This window comes from Lampetra fluviatilis, chromosome 63 (assembly GCF_964198595.1).
Source record: "Lampetra fluviatilis chromosome 63, kcLamFluv1.1, whole genome shotgun sequence".
Taxonomy (NCBI): Eukaryota; Metazoa; Chordata; class Hyperoartia; order Petromyzontiformes; family Petromyzontidae; genus Lampetra; species Lampetra fluviatilis.
In genome coordinates, this window is record NC_136337.1 from 6,004,353 (window position 1) to 6,028,345 (window position 23,993).

Consider the following 23,993-nt stretch of genomic DNA (forward strand, 5'->3'; position numbering starts at 1 on the left):
CATTCACCGTTCACTTACCCACTCACCGACTCACCCACCTACTGACCGATCACTTACCCACTCACAGTTCACTTACTCACCATCTCACTCACCTGTCTGAGAATTGGCACATGTGTTAGGAGACATGGTGGCATTGTGTTGAACTTTATTGCAGAATACTGCACAGTTTTGATAGACCAACGTGTTATTGAGATACATTTGCGGGTTTGGTCTGTGAAAAAGGTGGCAACTCTCCGCCGAGGCTCATGAAAATATCTAAAACAGGAGGCGGGATGCCCAGTTAAACCCATGCCACGGGGTTGCATTTGTTCAGCTGAAACGGGCGTTTACATTACTGAGATCATTTTGGCTGCTATACAATTCCACGCGATGTTAAGCCGCTTCGTTGGGATATCATTTGTGATGGCCGGGTCTCTTCTGAAAAAGAGCACTACAGCTCAGTGGGGCCTTACTTGGTAAAATAAAATAGAAACAGTTTTTAGTAAAACGCAGTGAATAATTGAAGAACCAGAATAAACACCTCTATCGAGACCCACACATCGCACCACTTTGACATTCCTCCTCCCCCACGAAGACACTCGTGGTGGAACCATCAATCGCATCATCTGATCATCAACAGGCTGATGCACACGACATCTCCATGAACGGAAAATTAAAGACAGGCCACAGCGCAATTGTGGCCGTGCGACTCAAACTATGGACCATTAGTAATCCGCTGTAGTCTGTGCTCTATCAATAGATGAAAAGCTAAATTACATGAACTCTCTCCTGAAGCACTCTCATCGGATTCGTCCAGTATCAATACATATTTTGATGAAAAAATATTCTGATTCCGAATAGAATAGAATTGCTTTTATTGTTTACACAGAATGCCACACTCATGGACATATCCGACATAATTCTATCAGCTGTAACCGAGATCTGTGAAAAACACTCACGCGCACTTAATTCGTGTGGATGACGGACATTGTTACGTTCCGTGTGTGTACGCGCGTGTTTGCAAGCCTCCTCCACAGCGCCCTTTCAAGATGGGCCGCTGTTGGAGGGGGCTCGTGAAGGACACTGCTACTGGGCAGATGGAGGTGGACACCCTCCGGCGATGACAGACGGCAGAGGAGTGCTGCTCACAACAACGAGCGGAGCGCCGGGCGGCTTGGACACAGCGAGTTAGCACAGTAGGGAGCACAGGTGGTAGGTAACATCTGCCAGTCATCTCAGTCAACCCACGGCACCGGGGTCTGTCCCGTGATTTCCTACGAGCAGCGAACATTCCACACTTCACGTGACCTACCCTGGCACAAGCGCCGTGGTGACGTCACCGCCACTCAGTGGCAAATGACTGTTGCTGTTGTTATTGTTGTTAATGTGTGGAGCGGTGGCTTAGGGGCTGACGAACTGCGCTTCGAACCTGACCTGACCACTTGAGTTCGAATCCTAGCCGTGTCGACTACCCCTATACCACTGGAACACTTGTGTCTCCATAGCAATGCTGGACTCGGTATAGAGACCCATAGACTCGGTACGGCCTTGGCACGGCTCGGTTGTGCAGTGGAAAGAGGTAGCAAAGCGGTCCCTAAACCTGTCCTGGGCCTTCTGTAGATCAACTCGGCCTTAAATGAGCACATGGTAAGTGTGTAAACATCAGCGGTGGGGAGACAAAGGCGGCCGGGTGTGGTGCTGACCACCCACCACCTCGTGTGCCATGCCGGCCTCGTTAATGGCACTTGGCGCAATAGCCTGCGAGGCTACATGGGCGGGATCTTTATCTTTGTTGCGTTGCCAACTCATACTCATGAGGGCGGGGGCCCGGCCCTCTTCACGTGAGCGGCCTTCAGGCGACCCGCCACCGTGGCCCAATCGCAAGGGGGGGCCCTCTCCAGCCGGTCTGGGTCCGAGTGGAAGGCCCGCGCCAGGTACGCGTCAATGTCCGGCTGGTCCAGGCAGGGATCGACGCGCAGGAAGGCGGCGCGGAGAGACGACACCGACACCTCCCTGATCGCCATCGTCACCATCACCACCATCGTCAACAGCACCACCATCATCAACATTAGCATCGTCACCATCACCACCATCGTCAACATTAGCATCGTCACCATCACCACCATCGTCATCATTAGCATCGTCACCATCACCACCATCGTCAACAGCACCACCATCATCAACATTAGCATCGTCACCATCACCACCATCGTCAACAGCACCACCGTCCTCAACATTAGCATCGTCACCATCACCACCATCGTCAACAGCACCACCATCATCAACATTAGCATCGTCACCATCACCACCATCGTCAACAGCACCACCACCATCATCAACATTAGCATCGTCACCATCACCACCATCATCAACAGCACCACATCATCAACATTAGCATCGTCACCATCACCACCATCGTCAACAGCACCACCACCATCATCAACATTAGCATCGTCACCATCACCACCATCGTCAACAGCACCATCATTATCAACATTAGCATCGTCACCATGATGATGTCCTTCAGCCGCTAGAGCGCGTGACTGCAACCTCATGGCCTAGCCCAATACCAAATAGGGACCCATTGCAATGACTCAGAGCTTATGTGAACTCCATGTGTTCAGGTCAATGTTGCCACATCTTCCATCAATACAAAGACAAATATCCCCCGTATAGCCATAACAGACTGTTGGGACAAGTGCTATTAACGAGCAGCACGTATAAAAGGCTGAGGACGGCACACGAGGGGTTGTGTGGCCAGTACCCCACGTGCCCGCCTTTGCCTCCCCAGTGGCGATGTTTCTACACCGCTGCACCAGGTACTCGTTTGAGGCAGCGTCGACCTCGTGGAGGCCCTGGACGGTGTTTGTGACCGTGAGCGGGAATCGAACTCGGGTCGCCGGGCTCGTAGAGCGGCGCCCAAACCGCTGCGCCACCGCTCCACACCGCCAATGACCAACGTGGCCACCAGCGATCGCGAGCCGCTCACTCTATTGCTGCCGAGCCACCTGGCCGGACATCGGGAGCAGCCACGCCACGCCACCACAACGACAATGACAACGATGACGGTGAGGATGATGGTGGTGGCGATGGTGGTGGCGAGATGTTAACTATATCGCCTGGTATACAGAAGGTCGTGAGTTTGATCTCGATCCTGATGGCTGTATAGTTGGAGTCTGCGTGTTCTCTCCTTGGCCGCATCCATTTTTCTCCAGGTCCTCCAGTTTTTCCCTCCACATTTACAATGAACGTGCATTTATAACATTTGGCTGATATAAATGTCCACGTGACAAGCCATTTCGTTGAGCTATCATTTGTGATGGCCTGGTAGCTTCTGAAAAATATCTACACAGCTCAGTGGGGCTTTAACTTGGTTAAATAAAAACGTACTCTTAGTTCTTTCGGTAAAATCACGTAGGTAAAAAATGAAATTAAAATAAAACAATAAAAATGACGACGTTTCGGAGGCAACACAAGTCTGCGTCATCACGTGGGAGACTTGTGTTGCCTCCGAAAACGTCGTGATTTTTATTGTTTTATTTTAATTTTAATTTCATTTTTTACCTACGTGACTTTACCGAAAGAACTAAGATTATGAATCATTGCAGTCACGAAAGCTTCAAATCTAGAAAAACTAAAAACGGTTTGGTTTGGTTTGGATGGTGTGGGTTGTATCGCATACCCCGTGTCTCCCACTGCCTCCTCCACCTCCTGCAGGTAGAGCAGCTTCTCCTCGTGCGTCTGCCTGTGCAGCGTCTGCATGAACTCCTGCGAGCTGGGCGACTCTCCCTGCTCATCCGCACAACACATGGGCATTTCCGCTCCTTTTCTATTATGTACATCCACAGTTACTTGCGCAACACGTCCCTGACCACGAGTCCAACACGTCCCTGACCACGAGTCCATTCATCCCACAGTGACTTGCGCACAAACAGCATAACAAAGAGCGGCTCAATCGTATCTAATTCATTTACCCACCCAGCAGTATAACAAAAGCAGTAATTGACCACTTCACAACTCCTCCTCCCCCGCTGCCCTTCCTGGCTCCTCCCCCCTTAACCACTATATAAGGTACAGGTATTTTGCTGTGACGGTTTCACCTGAAGACGGAAGCTTGTGTTGCCTTCGAAACGTCGTGATTTTTATTGTTTTATTTTTATTAATTTTAATTTCATTTTTACCTACGTGACTTTACCGAAAGAACTAAGAGTATGAGTACAAAGATCCCCCCCCACCCCCCATGTAGCCTTTAACTGACGGTTGGGCAAAGGGCTGTTAGCGAACATCTAAAATTAAGGCCGTCAAGGCACAGGATGGGGTGGTGTGGGACTGGTGCTCGTGGTGGTGCTGGTGGTGGTGCTGGTAGTGGTGCTGGTGGTGGCGGTGGTGCTCGTGGTGGTGCTGGTGGTGGTGCTGGTAGTGGTGCTGGTGGTAATGTTGGTAGCGGCGGTGGTGCTGGTGGTGGTGCTTGTAGTGGTGCTGGTAGTGGTGCTGGTAGTGGTGCTGGTGGTAATGTTGGTGGTGGCGGTGGTGCTTGTGGTGGTGCTGGTAGTGGTGCTGGTAGTGGTGCTGGTAGTGGTGCTGGTAGTGGTGCTGGTAGTGGTGCTGGTGGTAATGTTGGTGGTGGCGGTGGTGCTTGTGGTGGTGCTGGTAGTGGTGCTGGTAGTGGTGCTGGTGGTAATGTTGGTGGTAGCGGTGGTGCTTGTGGTGGTGCTGGTAGTGGTGCTGGTAGTGGTGCTGGTGGTAATGTTGGTGGCGGCGGCGGTGCTGGTGGTGGCGGAGATGGACCTCAGTGAAGAGGGCCCTATAAGGGATGGAGGCGTCGATGCTGTCCAAGCCCAGCTGGGCACAGGCCCCCTGGTGGAGCTCCGCGATGAGGCCCTCCTCCTTGAGAGGGAAGGCACGGTGGAGGGCATCCCTGCACACAAGACAGACAAGGGACGCCGCCTTTGGGCTTAAACGTGGTGATGAGTTGTTCTTGATAGAGAGCCCACCTTCACACCGAGTGCTGTACACACGATACGCAACTTACAGCTCATCTCATCCCAAACGTTCGGGGGGCACCCCCAGTGGCAGCTCTCCCTGTGCAACACAAGGTGACTCAGCGTCTGGGCCGCGAACGTGCAGCACAAGAAAATTATTGCCATAATCCCAATCGAGTAATTTGCGGTGTCATCTTTCGAATTTGGAAAATTTGGACCCAAGACGCTGGAGCACAATGGCCGACTCATTTCGAATGACATCATGAGATCTTTAACGTCCACTGTGAAGCAGATGGCATGCAGTATGTTGCGGTTAATACACCCGCAGCAATAACCAGGGCGGCCTGCCATATTCGAACCGCGAACCTCTGCAACAAGCGGCTAAGGTGCATTTACAACCACGATCATTATTATGTGTTTGTTGGCTTGAGTGGATCGAGTGGCTGAGTGGCTGGTTGAGTGGCTGAGTAGCCGGCTGAGTGACTGAGTGCCTGGCTGAGTGGCTGGTTGAATTACTGAGTTGCCAGCTAAGTGGCTGAGTGCCTGGCTGAGTGGCTGGCTGAGTGGCTGGCTGAGTGACTAAGATGCTGGGTGGCTAGCTGAATGGCTGAGATGCTGGATGGCCAGCTGAGTGGATGGCTGAGTGGCTGGTTGAATTACTGAGTTGCCAGCTAAGTGGCTGAGTGCCTGGCTGAGTGGCTGGCTGAGTGGCTGGCTGAGTGACTGAGATCCTGGGTGGCTAGCTGAGTGGCTGAGATGCTGGATGGCTAGCTGAGTGGATGGCTGAGTGGCTGGTTGAGTGGCTGAGTAGACGGCTGAATGGCTGGCTGAGTGGCTGGTTGAGTGGATGAGTAGCCAGCTGAGTGGCTGAGATGCTGGGTGGCTAGCAGAGTAGCTGGCTGAGTGGCTGAATTGCCGGCTGAGTGGCTGAGTGCTGGTTACAATGAGACACGCGTGATGGAGGGCGCACGTGAATTGCTGCGCGGACAGAACGCCGGCTGCCGATGAGTCAACCACCGACAGGGTCCGCTCGAGCTGGGAGAGAATCTGTATCTGCCCGTGATACAAAGACTCATCCAGCTGCGGAGACATGCGCACACACACACACGCACAGAGGCAACGCGCAACGCCATCGTTACATAAATAACCGGAGTGATGCGTCCATCCAGCCAGTCACCTAAGGACCGGCTGGAAATGAGCTCTGGTTTGGTGACATGTACCTCTCCGTGTGTCCTTTCGTCCGTCTGTGTATCCACCTATAGGACCGCTGGCGGTGTGGTGTGGCCTTGCGCCATCTCTCCGTCCACGAGTACCCTGCCATCTCTCTTTCAGTCACTAGTTTATTTGTTGTTGTTGTTGTTGTTGTAATCTACGACTGCAACCAGGAAAGCAAACGCCGAGTCTCAAGACTCCTGTTCAGGAGGGTCCCGCCAAGTTTTTTGCAGGAGGTGATGATGTTGCTCAGCGTAATCCCACAATTTAGTAATTTGCAGGTAACTTTTCAGCTTTGCGATGTTTGGTCAATACCGGTTACATTGTGTTTGCTATGGGGTAGGAAACCATAAAACTTGGAGGAAACCCATGCAGAACAGGCGGAGAGAGAACATACCAACTCCACACACACTCACACTCATTCACTCACACTCTGCAGAACAGGCGGAGAGAAAACATACAAACTCCAAATCTACAGCAGGCATCAAGGTCTGGAGGATCGAACCCACGACCTCTGGCATACCAGGCGAGGTAGTTAACATCTCTTAGCCACCGTTGTGATGATGAGAGAGACACTCAAACTCCAAATACACAGCAGGTATCAGTGTCAGGATCGAACCCACGACTCCTGTACACCAGGCGAGGAAGTTAACATCTCCTAGCCACCGTGATGATGATGAGAGAGAGAGACACGCAAACTCCAAATATACAGCAGCAGGCGTCAGGGTCGGGATTGAACCCACGACCTCCTGCACGCCAGGGCGCGGTAGTTAACATCTCCTAGCCACAGTGATGATGATGAGCGAGAGAGAGAGACACGCAAACTCCCAATACACAACAGCAGGCGTCAAGGGTCGGGATTGAACCCACGACCTCCTGCACGCCAGGGCGCGGCGTACCTCTCCGTCGAGGATGGAGAGGAAGAGGCGGACGGCGCCGGCGCGGTCGCGATGAGCGCGGCACGCGGCCCGCATGCCGCGTGCCCACGCGGCCCCGCGGCCACGCGCCGACGACCCCTCGCCGCCCGCTGCCGCCCGCGTCTCCCCAAAGTCCACCAGGAAGTGCGACAGCTCCGAGCGAACACCGGCCTGACGGTGGTGGGGGACACGCGGCGGTGGTGGCGGCGGTGATGATAGTGGTCGTCATGTGGATGGAGGTGGTGATGGTGGTCATTTTCATGTTGGTGGTGGTGGTGGTGATGGTAGTGGTTATGTTGATGGTGGTGGTGGTGATGGTAGTGGTCATGTTAGTGGTGGCGGCGGTGATGATAGTGGTTGTCATGTGGACGGAGGTGGTGATGGTGGTCATTGTCATGTTGATGGTGGTGGTGGTGGGAGTGGTCATGTTGATGGTGGTGGTGGTGATGATAGTGGTCATGTTGATGGTGGTGGCGGTGATGATAGTGGTTGACATGTGGATGGTGGTGGTGATGGTGGTCATTGTCATGTTGATGGTAGTGGTGGTGATGGTGGTCATTGTCATGGTGGTGGTGGTGGTGATGATAGTGATTGTCATGTTGATGGTGGTGGTGGTGATGGTGGTCATTGTCATGTTGATGGTGATGGTAGTGATTGGCATGTTGATGTTGATAGTGATTGTCATGTTGATGGTGATGGTGGTGATGATAAAGACCATCAGCATCACCATCATTATCATCAACATCCTACACTGACGAATGTAACAACAAGAATGATGATTCTTACAAGACACTGGAGATTAAAATGACTGTCATAATGATTTACAAGTTAGTATATTGACTATATAAATATTTGGTTGTGAGAATTGTTCTTCAACTTACCGGTGAGCGAGGTGACACAAGAATAATAACAATCGGTGCATCATTAAACGCTTGTACACCACGTGACAATTCAATTCGTCTGGCCATGTTGGATGGCCGGGGTGTCAACAACAAGCATTTGGTCAGATAATCACGTGGCCTCACCCAAACATCAATTGTGAATCGTGAAGATCACCTGGCTGATATGATGACGATGACGACGACTGTGACTCTACACCGACATACATTTTAAATGCGTTTAACAACACACGCAAAAGTGAACAGCGTCGCACGTGCACAAAAAAAAACCTGTCGGCCTTATCCAGACCACCGGCTCGACAGAACTGAATGCGTGGCCATTCTGTCGCTCAGAACCACCGGCTCTTCAAGTCGGTGATTCTCAACGACTCAAATGGCCACACATCCAGTCCTCTTGAGCAGGTGGTCTGGACAAGGCCGAGCGCTTTTGCACATGCGACGCCGCACCAGTGCTTCCGCTGCGATGGGTTCCTCTCGTCATCGGCAGGTTCCTCCCGTCATCGACAGGCGTGACCAACGGACAGAGCGGACGACGATCTTGAAAGAGGGAGGAGAGAGAGAGAGAGGGAGAGCAGCCGTCGGGAAGCTCACCGCGCCATCGGCCGCCCGCTTCTCCCTCCACACGTCTCGCACCACGGCGCACAGCTCCTCCACGCTCCAGGCCCCGTCGGCTGCACCGCCCTGCGACGGCGTGAGAGGGGATGGGCCGTCTCATCGACTCATCTCTTTATTCGTTCTAGATTTGAAGCTTTTGTGACTGCAAGGATTCATATTCTTGGGTTTTTTCGGTAAAGTCACGTCGGTAACAAGTAAACCCGTAAAAACAAAGTTTTTCACTATAAATCCTTTATATGCGTGGCGGCTAGAGCCTTCTCGTCCTCTGGCTTGAGATGGCTGCCACCTATGGGTCAGATGATTGTCTGCCAGTATTAAACAATTGGTAATTAAATATTTAATTTGTTTTCCCTAAACAGTGTAAAATTTTGGAAATGTTTTTCACGAAAATTAATTGTCACACACAACGAGTCTGTGTGGAAAATGTCAGCTCGATTGGATCACGGGAAGTGGGTTAAAAAACGAGCGAAAGATTTGCACGGTCGTAAGCAAGCAAGTGAACTTAATATAAAGGATTTAAAATATATTCGCCTGTGGAGGACGCGGGGCTCGATCCCGCGACATTTGGCATGGGAAGCGAGGGCGCTACCAACTGCGCTACTCCGCCACGGCCTGTGGAGGGGTTACGCTCTGGGCTCCTACACTGTGACGTTCAGCCAAAGCCATGAATGAGTTGTATTTGAATAAATGTAATATAATTTATTTTTGCCTAAAAAGTGTAACATTTTTGAAATTTTTTTCACGAACATTAATTGTCTCGCACAACGAGTCTGTGTGGAAAATGTCAGCTCGATTAGATCACGGGAAGTGGGTTAAAAAACGACCGAAAGATTTGCACGGTCGTAAGCAAGCAAGCAAGCACGCAAGCAAGCAAGCGAACTTAATATAAAGGATTTAAAAAATTTGAATTAATGAAAGTAAAATAAAATAAAAATCACGACGTTTCGGAGGCAACACAAGCTTCCGTCTTCAGGTGGAACCGTCACAGCACGATAGCTGTATCAAGTGAGAGAAATACTGTTTTTTAGTATTTCTCTCACTTGATACAGCAAGCGTGTTGTGACGGTTCCACCTGAAGACGGAAGCTTGTGTTGCCTCCGAAACGTCGTGATTTTTGTTTTATTTTTTATTTTACTTTTATTAATTTTAATTTTTTACCTACGTGACTTTACCGAAAAAACCCAAGAATCCTTATTCGTTTTCGACGTTGCTTGGTAGTAGGGGTTTTCATTTACTCGGCGTGTGTGTGTGTGTTGGGCTTCTGTCGCGACGCGCAAAGCCAACTGCGTAAATGGGATTTGGCCCTTATGTATAAACACATTCCTGCGGAGGGAGCTGGTAGGAACGTTCGGTTGCTCGGTCAATGGCCAGGGTCAACGGCGGCGTGGTGTATTCCGCAAATATGCCCGACTGTGAGGGCGGGCACAAGCCGGCGTGAGTAGGTTAAACGTTGAGTTTTATAAGGGCACCACGAGGTGACCAGCCCCTCCCCACCCAGCCCCACCCTCCCACCTCCCCACCCAGCCCCTCCCCACCCCAACCTCCCCTCCCCACCCAGCCCCTCCCTCCCCTCTCCACCCAGCCCCTCCCCACCCTCCCCTTTCCACCCAGCCCCACCCCTCCCATTTTTAGATGCACGACGGACAGACGGACACAATAATCCCCTTTGGGCTGGTGTAACCAGGAGGTTCCTACCAGTATTAACGTACAGCGTTGTAGGATTCAGTTGGCATGAATGACGCGATATAAAATGAAAGTATTATTATTTGTTTCATGATGGATCCGCAAGAGTGTGTCTCCACCACGGGGGGAGCTCAAGAGGGCCCCTCTACGAGGGTGCTTGGCCTACTCTTCCACGCTAACCCCCCAGACCTCTTGGTAGAGGTGAGAGTAGCCATGCTTCACCCCACCGCTCCACGCGCTACCTTTCTAATTGTCTAAGCGTCAAAGCCTCTTAACCGGGTCTCACAAAAAGTGGAAATTATATAATGGTTACGTTAGTGCACCCGGGAAAACCTCACTGAGTCTCCACTATTTTTCTCGCAGTAGGGGGCGATAGTGCTCTTGAGTAAAAAAAAAAGTTTCAGCATTGGGACGTTCGGCCAATTCCAGTTGCACTCTTTTACGCGCTTTTATTTTACTCACTCTGTTGTTGTTGTTGTTGTATCCTCAAATCTTGTAACTCAATTTTAACCCACTTCCCAATGTGGTATCGACTGCAAACTTGGTATTATTATGTCATACTGATGACAATACCCTATTCTATCATTAAAAATAAAATAAATATTTTTAAACATTCTTTTTGATATGTTATGTTTCGGCTTGGGTCTAATTGTCCACGCTCAACTGACGTTGGCTGTAAATCACCACGCTCACTTACGTTATGGCAAGCTTCGGGGCCACTTCCTGGAGTCGTGGAGTTTTGCTATTACTCGTGCGGTACATTTCATTAAAGCGTGTTTAAAATTTGTTTTTAAATATTGCTTATTTGGTGTCAACTCTGGGAGGAAACACGTAGCAAGCCCATGCAGAGCAGGTAGAGAGAGAGAGAACATCTTTAAAAAAAAGAAAATTACGAAATGATGAACGAAGCAAAGTGCCGACTACACCGAGCATCTTCTTGTTTCCACTGATCGTAACAAAAATAAAATTATAAAAAAGAGAGAGAACATCCACACTCCACACACAGAGAGGCGCCCCCGGTCGGGAATCGAACCCAGGCTCCTTCGAGCTGCGAGGCCAGAGGGCCACCGCTGCGCCACCCTGCCGCCCCAATGACAACAACGCTCAAGGGAACAGCAGCAGCAGCAGCACCACCTCTTGGTCAGCGTTCTCCTCGGTGAAGCCCGGGTTGGAGACTCCCATCACCTCCGCGAGCAGCAGCTTCATGATCTCCCCGCTGCTCCTGCCCTCGCACAGGTGAGTCCACCTGTCCACTTCACCCTCAATCACCGCTGCAGGTGAACAGGGGGGCGGTGGAGGTGGGGGAGGCAGGTGGGGAGGCAGGTGAAGTCACGCACCCGCATACCGCCGCACACGTACACGCACAGGAGTGGGTTAAGTGCGACGTGTTAGCCTGCGTCAGAGGTCGCAACCGGGTACCCGATACTCGTATCCTACCCGATACCCGGCTACCCGTACCCGGCCGGGGACAGGTACCCGTTTGCGACCCTGGTGCGGCCAGGTACGGGTACGGGTAGACCGTGAGTCACTGGTGAGTCACCGTTTGTCACTCATTTCCCAACGTCTTGTCTCTTCTCACAATTCAAGTTCCTAGAATCAACCCAGCCGCGCCTGCAACATGGCTTCATCCCAGAGGTCGCAATCAGGTACCCGATATCCGTACTCTACCCGTACCCGGCCGGGTACGGGTAGGGTACGGGTACAGCCGGGTACGGGTACGGGTACCCGTTTGCGACCCTGGTGCGGCCGGGTACGGGTACGGGTAAGGAATCAAAACCCGTTTGCGACCTCTGGCCTGCATTCCCCATACACACGACACACACGTAGGGCCGGATGAACATTCACGCACTAACCACCGTGCCACCTCTACCCATACACCCCTTATTAGCACAATAGTCACCCTATATCTGTTTAATCTTTCTGCAACTGAATTGTAACTTTCGATTTAAAGCTTTCGTGACTGCAGGGATTCATCTTCTTGGTTCTTTCGGTAAAGTCACGTAGAAGGGAAATAACAAAATAATAAAAATATAACATAATAAAATAAAAAATCTCACGACGTTTCAGCCACAACACAAGTAGCCGTCCTTTACCGAAAGAACCAAGAATACGAATTGTCACTGCGCTACGATCAGTCTCAAAATAATAAGGTAATGTATAATTTAACATTGCATTATCTCTGTGCATTACTTTAGATTTGTCACATGACACAGTTGTTTTTGGTACGCTTTCTGTTCGATTAATTGCTGCGCTTAATTTTCCTTTAGTCACATTTGGTGACCCAGATCACCCTTGAGCTCACAACTGGCCAAACAAAATTTCGATTTAAAGCTTTCGTGACTGCAGGGATTAATCTTCTTGGTTCTTTCGGTAAAGTCACGTAGAATGGAAATAATATATATTATTATAGAACGGAAAAAATATATATTATTTCCATTCTACGTTAATTTTTTTTTTAAACTATTATTTTATTATTTCCATTTTACGTGACTTTACCGAAAGATTTCGATTTAAAGCTTTCGTGACTGCAGGGATTCATCTTCTTGGTTCTTTCGGTAAAGTCACATAGAAGGGAAGTAATAAAATAATAAAAATAAAACATAATAAAATAATTCTCACGACGTTTCGGCCACAACGCAAGCAGCCGTCCTCAGGTGAAGAACAGGTCTGTCGAGAAGACAGAGTCTGAATGACAACCCCAGGCTTGGAGCGTCTTTTAAAGCTGGGTTGGAGGGGGAGAAGAGCGCCTTGACAAAATAATTTGCATATCAAGAGGAATTTAGCATATATTTATGCTGGGTTGGAGGTGGAAGAACCAAGAAGATGGCCAAACAAAATCAACTTACCCCCGCACTCCTCCCACGGAGGCCTGGGCGTGGAGCTCCGCCGCAGCTCCTCCACCTCCGCGCTCAGCCCATCCCTCTGCCGCAGGAGCTGCTCGTGGAGCTCCAGCAGGGAGCCGTGCTCCTGCTGGAGCAGCAGGAGGTCCCTGCCGTGGAGCTCCGCGTGGCGGGCCAGCGCGGCGTGGCTGGCCGCCAGGGCCTCGTGGTCGCGGCGAGGCACCACGTCGGCGTAGTTGGCCCTCGTGCACGTCAGCTCGTCCTGCACGCGCGACAGGTCCTGGCGGGCCACGCGCAGGGCCAGACGCAGGCCCACGGGGTCGGACCAATCGTCCTCTGGCGGGAGGCGCAGGGGAAGTAGGGGGGTTAGGGTTCATTAGGATAGGAATCATCTTGTTGGTTTTTGCGGTAAAGTCACGTAGAAGGAAAATAATAAAATAATAAAAATAAAAGATAATAAAGTGATTCTCACGACGTTTCGGCTACAACGCAAGCAGCCGTCCTCAGGTGAAGGATGGCTGATGATCATTTAAGGCCTCGCCTATGACGACTCAGCCTTAAATGATCACCTGTCGCAGTGTGTAAACATCAGCGCTGGCGAGTGGCTGCGGTGCCGAGCACACCACCCTAGAGTCTGCCGTGTCAGCCCCTTTAGGTGCTCGCTCATCGCACTCGCCCCAGAGTGTGTCTGAGGCTATATGGGGGATCTTTGTCTGTGTTTTTGTCACCGTGTGCCTGCAAGCGCTGCGCATTCTCCTGCAGCGCCCTCAGCTCCAGGATCTCGTTGTTGAGGAGTCGCCGAGCATCGGATTCGTCGCGCCTTCGCCGGTACTCAGCCGACAGCTCCTCCTTCAGACGCTCCACCTGCCAGCCGGGAGAGGGGGGAGGCAGGCAGGGAGGGAGGTAGGCAGGGAGGCAGGGAGGGAGGGAGGGGAGGGAGGGGAGGGAGGTCAGGCAGGTGCCCTCGCCGCTATGGTGCTGGTAGCGCAGCAGCAGGGGATCTGGTGATGGGTTTTTGAGTGTGATTTGTTTTCTTGTTGGTGTCTATGAACACAGTAACACACAATGTGACTAATGTTACACGGGAAACCCGCGTTATATCTTTGATTTAAAAAAAATACAAACAAACAACATGATGAACGAAGTAAAGTGCCGAAAGACCGAGCATCTTTCTCGTCTGATCGTAAAAAAAAAGGAGGTAGGCAGGGAGGGAGGGAGGGACGGAGGGAGGCAGGGAGGGAGGAAACAACGGTTGCATAGACTTGGCCGAGTGACTGAGTCGGAGCCACTGAGCCAACGCCACTGAGTCCATGGGTTCGACACCCAGTTTCGCAGGCAAAGGGGCGGAGGGATAAAGCGAACAGAAAGGAGAGAGTGAAGAGGTGTAAATGTGAGCGCACGAAAATTTTAATGTGAATGAGAGTGAAGAAAAGGATTAATGTGAATGTTAACATCTCGGTGGCTAGGAGATGTTAACTACCTCGTCTGGTTTGCAGGAGGTCGTAGGTTCGATCCCGACCCTGACGCCTGCTGCTGTATATTTGGAGTTTACATGATCTCCCTAATGGTGGTCGTGTGGATTTTTCTCGGGGTCCTCTGATTTTTACCTCCACATTTATAATCAACGTGAGTTTAGAATAATTGGCTGCTATACATTTCCACGTGATGAGCCAATTTGTTGACCGATGATTTGTGGTCAGCTCCCTTCTGAAACATATCCGTATAAAATAAAAAAAATAGTTTTAGTTCGTAGTTTATTTTAGAGTTGTATGAGAGAGGAGTGATGCGAATAGAGACGTGATTGTGTATATGTATGTATGTTGAACTTCTTTCACACCATACGTAGCCAACCGCGCTAATCAGTGCCATGGGTTGACTGAGATGACTGGCTGATGCACCAGCTGTGCTCCACACTGTGCTAACTCACACCGGCGCTCCACTCATTGCTGTTCGCAGCATTCCTCCGCCCTCTGCCAACGAAGAGGGGCTGTAATCGAGAACGAACGGCTGGAGATGTAAACAAGAGAGCAGAATAAAACGCGCGCATGACGCCGGCAGAGAGGCGAAGAGCGCGCGTGCGAACGCCGGTACCTGCAGCCGCGCCGCGTCCGTGCGCCCGCTCTCCTCCTGGAGGCGTCGCGACAGCTCGCGGTTGTCCCGGCGTAGCCGTGCAGCCGCGTCGCTCTCCTCCCGGCGCGCGTCCACCCCCTCAGTCGCCCGCCGCTCGCTCTCCGCCACGAGCAGCCCCCGCAGCGGCTCCAGCTGGGTCACGCGGCCCCGCAGTTGGCCTGGCGGCGGTGGCGGCGGCACGGAGAGAGGGACGCGTGGGTTCTTTCGCGATGTCATTGCGATTGTTATTGTGACATTGCGACGGTTGTTTAGCCAGCAAAGCCTCGCTGAGCCTCGAGACTATATTTTCAGGAGGGTGCTGCCAATTTTTCACAGGAAGGGGAGATGTCGCGAGTGTGTAATTGCAATGGAGTCATTTGCGGTAGTGTTTTTTTCGAATATGAACCACGAAGCTGGCACACATCTTTAATTTCCAAGGTGAAGCAGACGGCTCATTAAAATGCAAATAAATTTATAACATTTTTGACATGCGTTTTTCTGAATTTTTTTGTTGTTATTCTGTCTCTCACTGTTCAAATAAACCTACCATTAAAATTATAGACTGATCATTTTTTTGTCAGTGGGTAAACGTACAAAATCAACAGCGGATCAAATATTTTTTTCCCTCACTGTAAATCTGCAGTATTTGACTCCATGGACCTCTGCAACGAGCGGCCAACGAGCTTTCGCTAAGCACAGATTTCAAGTAGAAAAGCACGCATGTGCACATACACACGCATATGTGTGTGTGGGGAGCAGTGGTGCAGCGTTTAACGCACAGCGCTACAAACCCGGTGACCCAAGTCCGGTTCCAGCTCACAGTCAACACCAGGGAGGATTATCTGAGTCCTGGGCCTCCCCTAGGTCGACTCAGCCTCAAATGAATAGAATACCTGGTGCGATGGATAAATACCGCCACTAGGGAGACAAAGGCAGCCTAGCGTGGCGCTGGCCACCCACCCTCTCATGTGCCGTGTCGGCCATCATAGGTGCTCGCTCAACAGCACTTGCCCCAACAGTCTGTTCAGGCTATACGGGGGATCTTTGTCTATGCTGGACATCGCGACTACTCCGTACCTAACGTGGCTTCGTATTCGCACTTGATTGCTGCCAGCAGTGGCTTGTAGGTTGTGAAGTTTTCGATGATGCAATTGAACGCCTCTCGAAAAGCCTGCAAACGATCGTACAAGAGACACGAACTTTACTGTCACACTGCCGGAAAGATTAGCATGGTTGGCTACGTACGGTGCAAAAGAAGTTCAATATACATACAACATTTTGTTTTTAAGCTTTCGTGACTGCATGGATTCATATTCTTGGTTCTTTCGGTAAAGTTACGTAGAAGGGAAACAATAAAATAATATAAATATAAAACAATTAAATTCTCACGACGTTTCAATTGCAAAACCATAGCAATAAAATTTGAAATTTTGAAATGTTCTTGCTGTGGTTTTCACACCTGATGATGATTGCTTGTGTTGCAATCGAAACGTCGTGATAATTTTATTGTTTTATATTTTTCTTATTTTATTGTTCCCCTTCTACGTGACTTTACCGAAAGAACCAAGAATATACATACAACAATAAAACTGTATCAGCATAACTACTGTCATAACATTTATTGATGAACAGAGATTAACTAATAGGTAGATTGAGAGGTGCCTGAAAGAACAATAGAGTAGGTTGCTGATGGAATTACTCAATGAATTCATTACTGATGCCTGGTGACTGACTTGAAGGATGAATTAATTGATAAATGAGTGGCTGGGTAATTGACTAGATGGGTGAATAAATGACCAAGTGGATGACTAGATGCACGAATGATTGATTGAATGGATGATTTCGTGAATGACTGCAAGACTGGATGCCTGGATGACTTCATGACCAGATGAATGAATGAGTGATTGAGTGATTGAGTTAGTGAATTAATAAATGGATGACTTAATTTAATGAAAGACTGAATGGGTGATTGGACGACTGCATGGCTAGGTTGCGAAATGAGTGAATGGATTATGCAATTGGAGTGGTAAACAATACCTGGAGTCTAACCTCCTGTGCAGCCAAATCCAGGTTCTGTGCGTCTGGGTTCAATGATCTGAGTGTTCCCAGCTCCTGTAAGATTATCATTCGCAAACATACAAATGCGAAATTACATTAATTATTCACAGTAGTTATTAGCATTAGCCCACGTCTGTGTTTGTATTGTCACTGGGTAACTAAATGATCGGGTGAATGACCTTCCCATGCAACCACCCACCTACCTACCCATTCATCGACCCACCCTCCTACGATCGTGCCTATCCAACCACTCACCTACCAATATTACCTACCCACCTGCCCATCCACTCTCCCACCCAGTGAGTAAGTGGGTGGGTGAGTTGGTTGATGAGTAAGTGGATGAGTGAGTGCGTTGTTGTGACCTGCAATGTCGCAGGTTCAACCCTGACGCCTGTATATTTGCGGTTTGCACGTTCTCCCCGTGGTCGCGTGAATTTTTCCCCCACGGGGTTCCTCCGTTTGTTTTTCCCTCCACATTCAGAAACAAACGTGCATTTAGAGTATCCGTCTGCGATACATTTTCCCCGCGAGAAGCCACTTGCTGAGCAGTTAACCCGCGCGGGGGAACTGTGCGTGGACCAGCAGGGAATGAAAGCCCTCGCGGTCAGCTCTCGAAACGTCCGCAGAAGAGACGACGACGGGCCGGAGAAGAGACTTCGAACGGCTGGCGGAGAGGTCCCCTCTTGGACTCCACCGCGGCCACCCACCTGCCTGAGGCCGGCCTCCAACTGCTGCAGGAAGCGCGGCTTTGCAGTGGGGCGCGAAGCCGGCGGGTAGGGGGTCCCTTGAGGCCTGCGGAGGCCCCGGGAACACTCGGAGGAGCCCGGTGCCTGGGGCGAAACGGCCAGAGGGCCCGCTGGCCACACGGACAGCTGAGCGGAGCCCACCGGTGGCTGTGGGGGAGAATAATTCACCGGTCAACAACAAAAAACACATTTTTTTCTGGCCTGGACTTTTGCAGCTGTTTTAGACTAATTTCAGGGTGCTGATTTCCAAATCTGACCAACTGCCAAATCGCTGTCCGTGGTGCTGACAGCAAATTTTCTTGCTGTGGATTTCACACCTGATGATGATTGCCTGTGTTGCAGTCGAAACGTCGTGAGAATTTTATTGTTTTATATTTTTTATTATTTTATTGTTTCCCTTCTACGTGACTTTACCGAAAGAACCAAGAATATGAATCCCTGCAGTCACGAAAGCTTTAAATCAAAATCTTAACACCTGTTTTGTTGCCAGAAAAAAGGGGAAAAAACCTATTATCAAGCAGCGAGTAATCAACCTCAAACTAACACAGTCGTAGAGTACAATATTTAGTCGAGTATAGTCATAAAACGGAATGAATGGACTTAACCCTTATCCATTCCGAGACATGAGAAAGTTGCAGGGTGGGTGTCCCTTTCACCTCTGAATCTCGGAGCATGCAAGTGGCTCAGCGTTAATTATATTTAGAGAGGCGTAGTAGCGCCGTTGTTTTTAACGAAATTGTTACTCACCGCAGAGAACTCTAGCGACACGACCGCCGCACTCTACGATGGCTGGCGCCAACACCGTGCCACACGCCCTCCCGCGTGGCCTTGTGGGAGCCTCGACGTACATGTACATAAAACGGTTTCGTTTTATGTACATGTACGTCATTGGAACGGACTTGACCAATTTCTCTTGTAGCCCCGCCCACCACCCCCACGTTCCATTCCCTGGTTACCACATTCAGATAAGCCCCTCCCCCCTTAACTTGTTTTTAAGGGCTGGTCTTTTGGAATTGTTCTCACTTGATGCAGTAATTTTAGCTGTGACGGTCCCACCTGATGACGGAGACTTGTGTTGCCTCCGAAACGTCGTGATTTATTATTTTATTGTATTTCCATTATTACTTTTATTAACTTTTAACTTTATTTTTTACCTACGTGAATTTACCGAAAAAACCTAAGAGTATGAATCCTTGCAGTCACGAAAGCTTCAAATCTAGAATTGGATGAAAAAACTGACGACGTACACGTACAATTACGTCATCGGAACAGGTTAATTGCATGCTCATCCCAAATCCTACTGACCTCGATGAAGTCTTTTGGAGGCAGCTGATGAGACACTGCACCCGAAAGCTGGTAGCAATTCAACGGCTTCACACCGCTAAACACACTCGTGCATTCACAATCAGAATAAGAATATTTATACCGGTGGAATCCCATGAGCTGTAAATATATTTTTTAAAAGATGTCCAGTAGAGGCATGGGGTCAGAACGTTATGACAACAAACACAATACACAAACACACACAGACAGACACCGGTTTCACACAGTAAAAACGTCAAGGTGCCGCCCTGAAACTGGGCTCCCAGAATGCACAACGTCGATATGGAACACCGAGGTGGAATAATGATGCTATCATCATCTTTCGGTAAAGTCCCGTAGAAGGGAAATAATAAAATAATAAAAATAAAACATAATAGAATACAATTCTCACGACGTTTCAGCCACAACGCAAGCAGCCGTCCTCAGGTGAAGAACAGGTCTGTCGAAAAGACAGCTTTCCCACCTGATGACGGACGCTTGTGTTGCGCCCGAAACGTCGTGATTTATCTTATTTTATACCCACGTGACTTTACCGAAAGAACCAACGAGTATGGATTCCTGCAGTCACGAAAGCTTCAAATCAAGATTTTAAAAAATGTGTTGTCTATTTGTTTGTGTTTCTCCTTCGTGATGGGACTTTGTAGGATGAACTTTGATATTTATAAGGGCACGGGGTGACCAATAAGGTCTTAAATTGGTCTGTAATAAGATAAGGTTACTCATTAGGGGTTGACAGGTATGTAGTAGTGTAGTGTCTAGTGTAGTATATAGTAGTTTACAGTGTAGTGCATAGTAGTGTAATGTATAGTAGGGTAGTGTATAGTGTAGTATATAGTAGTGTATAGTGTAATGTATAGTAGAGTAATGTATAGTGTAGTGTATAGTAGTGTATAGTAGGGTAGTGTATAGTGTAGTGTATAGTAGTGTATAGTGTAGTGTATAGCAGTGTATAGTATAGTGTATAGTAGTGTATAGTGTAATGTATAGTAGTGTATAGTAGTGTATAGTGTAATGTATAGTAGAGTAGTGTATAGTGTAGTGTATAGTGTAATGTATAGTGTATATTAGTGTATAGTAGTGTATAGTGTAATGTATAGTAGGGTAGTATATAGTGTAGTGTATAGTAGTGTATAGTGTAATGTATAGTAGGGTAGTGTATAGTGTAGTATATAATAGTTTACAGTGTAGTGTATAGTGTAATGTATAGTAGAGTAGTATATAGTGTAATGTATAGTAGAGTAGTATATAGTGTAGTGTATAGTAGGGTAGTGTATAGTGTAGTGTAAAGTAATGTATAGTAGTTATAGTGTAGTGTATAGTAGAGTAGTGTATAGTAGCATACGCGGCAACCCACACGGTTTAGCCGTATTCTTGTACAAGTGAAATTTCGTTTTCAGGTCCATACGACGTACAGCGGTTTCAACACAAGCAAAACAACAACATTTGTGTCTATTTGTTTGTGTTTCTCCCTTGTGATGGGACTTTGTAAGATGAACTTTGAGATTTATAAGGGCACGGGGTGACCAATACGGTCTTAAATTGGTCTGTAATAAGGTCAGGGCACTGATAAGGGGTTGACAGGTTTGTCCTAATGAATAACAATTTGTCGCGCGAAATCCTGCGTGTTATTCATGGATGCATTTTGAGACGCGGAATTCGTTGAAGACGTCAAGGAGGGTTTATATAGAGGGTGGTGGTGGTGGGGGTCAGTGTGACGTTCACGATCGCAACATTATAAAAAAAAAAATACTTAATATTTTTTACATTAACTTTTTTAACGTAATCTTTTTTTACGTCATCTTTTTTTACTTAATATTTTTCTTAATATTTTTTTTCACTTCTTCATCTTTTTCTAACTTAATATTTTTTGTTACTTCTCGATCTTTTTCTAACTTATTCACTTTTTTTTTAACTTCATTGTCCGAATATAATTGTGGGGTGAGGTGAGGTGAGGATGCCTCACCTGGGGATCGATGTCCCGCGACCCCCGGGCATGGCAACTGCGTCACCCCGCACACAACGAGCTCACGTTGATATGAGACAATAACAACAACAACAACAGCAACAACAACACAGCCAATGATTGTGGTAAATAAAAAATCGCTTTGAAAATCGATTAAACTACACCCGCTATACAGTCCACGTCGACAACGACTGTTTACGCCGGTTGCTAGGGTTACCAGTTTGCATCGTTGCTATGGTTAACGGTTGAAAGGACCCCCAGAGTGCGGTGTCTATTTTATTGCCAGTTGAATTCGGTCAATAAGGGTGACATTTGTGTCAAATAAATTCTGTTAAAATTTTATATTGCATAGAAAAAAACATCTGGTCGTTTGCTACGCTTAACAAAGTACGCAGAGTATGCCCCGCGCTTCGCCCGTGAGTTAACGCAATTTAATTCACACAGGCAGTACAAAGGGCAGCTACCACGGATTGGTACAGGGCGGAGAGGACATGCACCGCCTGTTGGAAGGCGCTTAAAGGGCCGTCCATAAATGACGTCACGCACCTGGGGGGGGGGGGTCAGACATTTGTGACGATGTGTGACGAGGGGGGGGGGGGGTGAGAAATGTGACGTCACATCAAAATGCGCAACTTTAAATTAATATAGAGTTATATTCTTGGTTCTTTCGGTAAAGTCACGTAGAAGGGAAATAATAAAATATGATTAATATAAATAAATACAAATTCTCACGACGTTTCGACTGCAACACAAGCAATCATCATCAGGTGTGAACCAAGAATATGAATCCCTGCAGTCACGAAAGCTTTAAATAAATAAATATAGCATTGTTATAACAACACTAATTGTTATAACAACACTCCTACAACATCAGAGTGCAGCGCCACATTAAATACGCACTACAATGACAATAGTTTAAAGCGATTTGAAGCATGTTTTATTTTCAAAATGGAAATATAGTTTTGGGGGGGGGGGGGGGGGCAGAGCTTTGTGACGTCATATTTAAGGGGGAGGGGTCTGACTTTTTGTGACGCCGTGTGACGAGGGGGGGGGGGGGTAAAAAATCGTCCAAAATCGCGTGACGTCATTTATGGACGACGGCCCCTAAGCATGCACCTCAACCACATCAATTCCATACACTCAGCCATCAAATTCAACATGGAGGTAGAAATGGATGGCACGCTACCTTTCTTGGATGCCTTCATCAAAAAGAGACCAGGTGGCTCAATGAGCCATTCTGTCTACAGGAAAGTAACCCATGCTGACGCCTTACTAAAAACTGATTCCCACCACCATCCATCCCGGAAGAATTCCCTCATCAAAACGCTACACCATAGAGCTCAATGTATCTCCGACCATGAACACCTAACCAGTGAACTCAAACACGTACACCAAGCTCTCAAGGCGAATGGATATTCTGACTACACAATACACAAAGCCTCCATACCGTGAGGAAGGAGCCATCTGAGGATCCAATCAAAACCATCACCCTGCCATACACAGCAGGGGTAACCAAAAATATTTCCGAAATCATGAACAAACACAAGATCCAGGTCCGATTTAACACGGCACATACAAATTGTGATCTGATCCCATCCGTGAAAGACAAGATTCCTGACATGCAAACTCCCGGCGTCAATAAACTAAGCTGCATCTTTCGATTTAAAGCTTTCGTGACTGCAGGGATTCATCTTCTTGGTTCTTTCGGTAAAGTCACGTAGAAGGGAAATTTTTAAAAAACATAATTAAATAATTCTCACGACGTTTCGGCCACAACGCAAGCAGCCGTCCTCAGGTGAAGAACAGGTCTGTCGGAAAGACAGCGTCTGAATGGGCACCACCAAGCTAGGCAGCGTATATTTAAGCTGGGTTGTAGGGGAGAAGGGGCGCCTTGACAAAGGAATTTGCATATCAAGAGGAATTTAGCATATTTATGGGAAATGCAGATATGGGATTAGTCACTGCTTGTGGAATGCGTAGGAGGTGGGGGGAGGGTTTTAAAGTCATATTATGCCCGTGCATTATGCAGTATGCAGGATTAGCAGCATCAAAGGGAGGGAGTAGGGTTAGCAGTAATAGAGGGAAGGAATTTTAATAGAAAGGAGCTGTAGCTTAAATACACGCTGCCAAGCCTGGTGGTGCCCATTCAGACGCTGTCTTTCCGACAGACCTGTTCTTCACCTGAGGACGGCTGCTTGCGTTGTGGCCGAAACGTCGTGAGAATTATTTTATTATATATTTTTTATTTTTTATTTTTTTTATTTCCATTCTACGTGACTTTACCAAAAGAACCAAGAAGATAATCTGTATCTGCGGCAGTAGTTACATTGGGGACAATAAGCGACATGTCTCGGATCATGTTCGTGAGCATAAGGCAGATTTGAAACATGCTAGGACCAATACCTCTGCCGTGGCTGATCATTATTTTAATGCGGCTGGCACACACGAAATTGATTTCTCTAAGACGATCGTACTTTGCAAGCCCACTGGCTACCACTCCTATTGTGTTTTTGTATTCGTTTATTGTTGTGACGTTCTGACCACGTGCCCCTACTAGGACATCTGTGACAAAGGCGCTTCATAGTTAATCGGATTCCTCCTGCAGCAGTATAAATACAAGATTCTGATTCTGATACTCCTATGAATGACGCCACAGGGTATTTGATG

At 48.4% G+C, this 23,993-nt stretch overlaps 1 protein-coding gene across 2 annotated transcripts; it reads right to left on the reverse strand.

Annotated features, from left to right (window-relative positions):
• Positions 1 to 719: 719 nt before the first annotated feature.
• Positions 720 to 21,507, reverse strand: TSNAXIP1 (translin associated factor X interacting protein 1). Of its 2 annotated transcripts, none has more exons than XM_078882051.1 (15): positions 21,327 to 21,507; positions 19,346 to 19,421; positions 18,002 to 18,187; positions 17,274 to 17,348; positions 16,314 to 16,407; positions 15,219 to 15,415; positions 13,856 to 13,991; positions 13,134 to 13,463; positions 11,422 to 11,558; positions 8,581 to 8,670; positions 7,073 to 7,261; positions 5,932 to 6,041; positions 4,768 to 4,897; positions 3,662 to 3,768; positions 720 to 1,992 (listed from the first exon to the last, which is right to left on the reverse strand). In XM_078882051.1, the coding sequence occupies exons 1-15, from the start codon at positions 21,356 to 21,358 to the stop codon at positions 1,791 to 1,793; spliced, it is 2,091 nt and encodes a 696-aa protein (XP_078738177.1). In that variant the 5' UTR covers positions 21,359 to 21,507; the 3' UTR covers positions 720 to 1,790. The 2 variants fall into 2 exon arrangements, with proteins under 2 accessions (XP_078738177.1, XP_078738176.1); XM_078882050.1 differs by having other exon boundaries at positions 19,346 to 19,430.
• Positions 21,508 to 23,993: the final 2,486 nt, after the last annotated feature.

What these genes read in the sequence shown, in the direction of transcription:
- TSNAXIP1 (XM_078882050.1), bottom strand. Translation starts at nt 21,358, where the DNA reads ATGCCCGGGGGTCGCGGGACATCGATCCCCAG. An exon ending in CTGTCCGCGCAGCAATTCAC is followed by an intron (nt 4,898 to 5,931) that starts GTGCGCCCTCCA and finishes TCTTGTGTGCAG; the next exon opens with GGATGCCCTCCACCGTGCCT. An exon ending in GAGGCAGTGGGAGACACGGG is followed by an intron (nt 1,993 to 3,661) that starts GTATGCGATACA and finishes GATGGCGATCAG; the next exon opens with GGAGGTGTCGGTGTCGTCTC.